The sequence below is a fragment of the Cherax quadricarinatus genome, unplaced genomic scaffold (genome assembly GCF_038502225.1).
Source record: "Cherax quadricarinatus isolate ZL_2023a unplaced genomic scaffold, ASM3850222v1 Contig4478, whole genome shotgun sequence".
Taxonomy (NCBI): Eukaryota; Metazoa; Arthropoda; class Malacostraca; order Decapoda; family Parastacidae; genus Cherax; species Cherax quadricarinatus.
In genome coordinates, this window is record NW_027199504.1 from 27506 (window position 1) to 31436 (window position 3931).

A 3931-nucleotide genomic window follows, 5' to 3' on the forward strand; every position below is an offset into this window, starting at 1 on the left:
TTATTGTCGAAGAGGTGCTTGATATTGTGGTGGCAGAGGTAGATGATGTTGTAGTAGAGGAAGATGATGTGGTGGTTGTAGATGCAGTTGATATGGAGGTAGTAGAGACAGTCGATGTTTTAATAGATGTAGTTGATGTTGTGGGAGTAGAGGTAGTTGATATTGTGGTTGAAGAGGTACTTGATATGCTGGTGGTGAGGTAGTTGATGTGGTGGCAGAAATAGAAGTGGGTGGCAGAGGTAGTTGGTAATGAGGTTGATGATGTGTGGAAGAGGTACTTGTTGTTATCGTCGAAGAGGTACTTGATATTGTGGTAGTAGAGGTAGATGATATTGTAGTAGAGGAAGATGATGTGGTGGTGGGAGATGTAGTTGATATGGGGGTGGTAGAGACAGTCGATGTTTTAATAGATGTAGTTGGTGTTGATGTGGTTGGGATAGAGGAAGTTGATATTGTGGTGGAAAAGGTACTTGATGTTATGATGGTAGAGGGAGTTGATGTTGAAGTTGAAGAGGTAGTCGATGTTTTAATGGAAGAGGTAGTTGATATTGTGGTAATAAAGGTAGTTGATGTGGTGGTAGAGGTACTTGATGTTGTAGCAGAAGACGAAATTGAAGTAGAGGTGGTAGAAAGAGTTGATGCAGTTGTGGTAAAAGTAGTTGATATTGTGGTGGTAGAAGAAATTGATGGTGTGGTGAGAGATGTAGTTGATAGTGTGGTGGTTGATGAGATAGTGGCAATAGATGTGCTGATAGGAGGGGAAGTTGATGTAGTGGTGGGTGACATGGTTGAAATTAGTGTTGATGTCGTCGACATAGTTGATGTTCTGGTGGTAGACATAGTCGATTTTATAGTTGAAGGGATAGTTGATTTTGTGGTTGTCGCGGTAGTTGATTTGGGGCGAGATGTAGTTGATACGAAGGAAGAGGTAGTTGATGTTGTAGTTGAAGAGATAATTGATGTTCCACTCGAGAAGGTAGTTGATGATGCAGTAGATATAGTGGATATGGTGATAGAGGTACTTGACGATGTAATGGAAGACGTAGTTGATGAAGTGGTGGGAAAGGTAGTTGATGAAGTTGTTGTAGAGATTGTTGATGTTATGGTAGTAGACGAAACTGATGTAGTTCTAAAGGAAGTTGATGTGATGGTTGATAATGTGGTGGAAGAGATAGTTGAAGCAGAGGAAGACTTAGATGATGTAGTGAGAGATGTAGTTGTAATGGTGGAAGTGATAGTTGATTTTGTGGTGGTCAAGGTGGATGATGTTATGGTGGCAGAGGTAGCTGATGTTATGGTGGAAGAAGCTGTAGATGTTGAGGTTGTAAAGGTAATTGATGTTGTGGCAGGAGAAGTACTTGATGTGATAATGAGAGGAAGCTGTTGATGTTATAGTGGCAGTAGATGTGCTGATAGGAGAAGTTGATGTTGTTGTGGTAGAGGTAGTTTTTGTGGTGGTAGATGTATTTGATGTTATAGTGGAAGACGTAGTTGGAGTAGTGGTGGTAGAGGGAGTTGATGGAGTGGTGGTAGAGGTAGTTGATAATGTGGTGGAAGAAGTTGATTTGATAGAAGTAGTTGACGTTGTGGAAGAAGTTGATGCGGTGGTGGTAGAGAGAGTTGATATTGTGGTGAAAGTTTTTGTAGATGTTACAGTGGCAGTAGATGTGCTGATAGTAGAGGAAGGTGTTTTGGTGGTAGAGGCAGTTGACGTAGATTTTGTGGTGGTCGAGGTAGTTGATGTAGATTTTGTCGTGGACAAGGTAGATGACGTAGATTTTTTGGTGGTCTTGGTAGAAGATGTAGATTTTTCGGTGGTCGGTGTAGTTCTAGATTTTGTGGTGGTCGAGGTAGAGGAAGATTTTTTGGTGGTTGCGGTAGATGATGTAGATTTCTTGGTGGTCGGGATAGACGATGTAGATTTTTTGGTGGCAGGGGTAGATGTAGATTTCTTGGTGGTTGGGGTAGTTGATGTAGATTTTATGGTTGAGGTAGATGATGTGGGTTTTTTGGTGGTCGGGGAAGACGATGTAGATTTTTTGGTGGTCCGGGTAGATGATGTAGATTTTTTGGTGATCTGAGTAGATGTAGATTTTTTGGTGGTCCTGGTAGATGATGTAGATTTTGTGGTGGTCGAGGTAGACGATGTAGATTTCTTGGTGGTCGAGGAAGATGATGTAGATTTCTTGGTGGTCGGGGAAGATGATGTAGATTTTTTGGTGATCGGGGTAGATGTAGATTTTTTGGTGGATTGGTTGGTCGATGTAGACTTTTTGGTGGTCGAAGTAGATGTAGATTTTCTGGTGGTCGGTGAAACTGATGTAGATTTTTTTGTGGTTGTGGTTGTTGATGGTGAGGTTGCCGAATAAGTAGATATTGTGGTGGCCGTGTTAGTTGGAGTTGTGGTAGACGTAGTTGATTTTGTTGTTGTAGGGGTACTTAATTTTGTTGTAGTCGAGGTAGCTGATGTTATGGTTGAATTAGTGGTAGATGAAGTTGTAGAGGTAATTGTTGTGGTGGGAGAAGTACTTGATGTTGTAGTGGCAGACGTAGCTGATATTGTGGTGATAAAGGAAGTTGATGTTGTGGTAGTAGAGGAAGATGTGGTGGTGGGAAAGGTAGCTGATGTGGAGGTTGCAGAGACAGTCGATGTTGTAATAGATGTAGTTGATGTGGTGGTGGTAGAGGTAGTTGAAGTGGTGGTGGTCGAGAGAGTTGATGCAGCGTTGGTAGACATTGTTGATTTTGTGGTGGTCGAAGTGGTTGATGTTATAGTTGAAGAAGTGGTAGACGAGATTGAAGAGGTAATTGATGTTGTGGCAGAAGTATTAGATGTGGTACTGGCAAATGTAGATGATATTGTTGTGGTAGAAGTAGTTCTTGTAGTGGAATAGTTACTTGATGTTATTGTGGAAGAAGTTCTTGTTATTATCGTGGTAGAGGAAGATGATGTGGTTGTGGGAGAGATAGTTGATGTTATAAGCGTAGTTGATGTGGCAGTGGCAGAGGTAGTTGATGTTGTGGTTGAAGAGGTACTTGATATTATGCTGGTAGAGGTAGTTGATGTTGTGGTGGCAGAAGTAGTTGAAGTGGTAGTGGCAGAGGTAGTTGATGTTGTGGTTGAAGAGGTAGTTGATGTTGTGGTGGTAGAGGCAGTTGATGTTGTGGTGGCAGAAGTAGTTGATGTGGTGGTGGCAGAGGTAGTTGATAATGAGGTGGTAGTGGGAGTTGATGATGTAGTTGAAGAGGTATTTGATGTTATCGTAGAAGAGGTACTTGATATTGTGGAGGTAGAGGTAGATGATGTTGTAGTTGAAGAAGATGATGTGGTGGTGGTAGATGTGGTTGGTATGAAGGTAGTAGAGATAGTCGACGTTTTAACAGACGTAATTGATGTGATGGGGGTAGAGGTAGTTGATATTTTGGTGGCAGAGGTACTTGATATTATGCTGGCAGAGGTAGTTGATGTTGTGGTGGCAGAAGTAGTTGATAATGAGGTGGTGGAGGGAGATGATGTAGAGTAAGAGGTACTTGTTGTTATCGTCGAAGAGGTACTTGATATTGTGGTGGTAGAGGTAGATGATGTTGTAGTAGAGGAAGATGATGTGGTGGTGTGAGATGTAGTTGATATGAAGGTGGTAGAGACAGTCGATGTTTTAATAGATGTAGTTGATGTTGATGTGGTTGGGATAGAAGAAGTTAATATTGTGGTGGAAGAGGTACTTGATGTTATGATGGTAGAGGGAGTTGATGTTGAAGTTGAAGAGGTAGTCGATGTTTTAATGGAAGCGGTAGTTGATATTGTGGTAATAAAGGTAGCTGATGTGGTGGTAGAAGGTACTTGATGTTGTAGCCAGAAGACAGAAATTGAAGTAGAAGTGTAGACAGAGTTGATGCAGTTGTGGTAAAAAGTAGTTGATATTGTGGTGGT

At 41.6% G+C, this 3931-nt stretch overlaps 1 protein-coding gene across 1 annotated transcript; it reads right to left on the reverse strand.

Annotated features, from left to right (window-relative positions):
* LOC138852154 (mucin-2-like) lies at positions 1-3840 on the reverse strand (the record flags this gene model as incomplete). Its single annotated transcript, XM_070081834.1, has 2 exons — positions 1-826; positions 1359-3840. Coding segments are annotated over 2 exons (3308 nt in total), but the record flags the coding sequence as incomplete, so codon positions are not given.
* Positions 3841-3931: the final 91 nt, after the last annotated feature.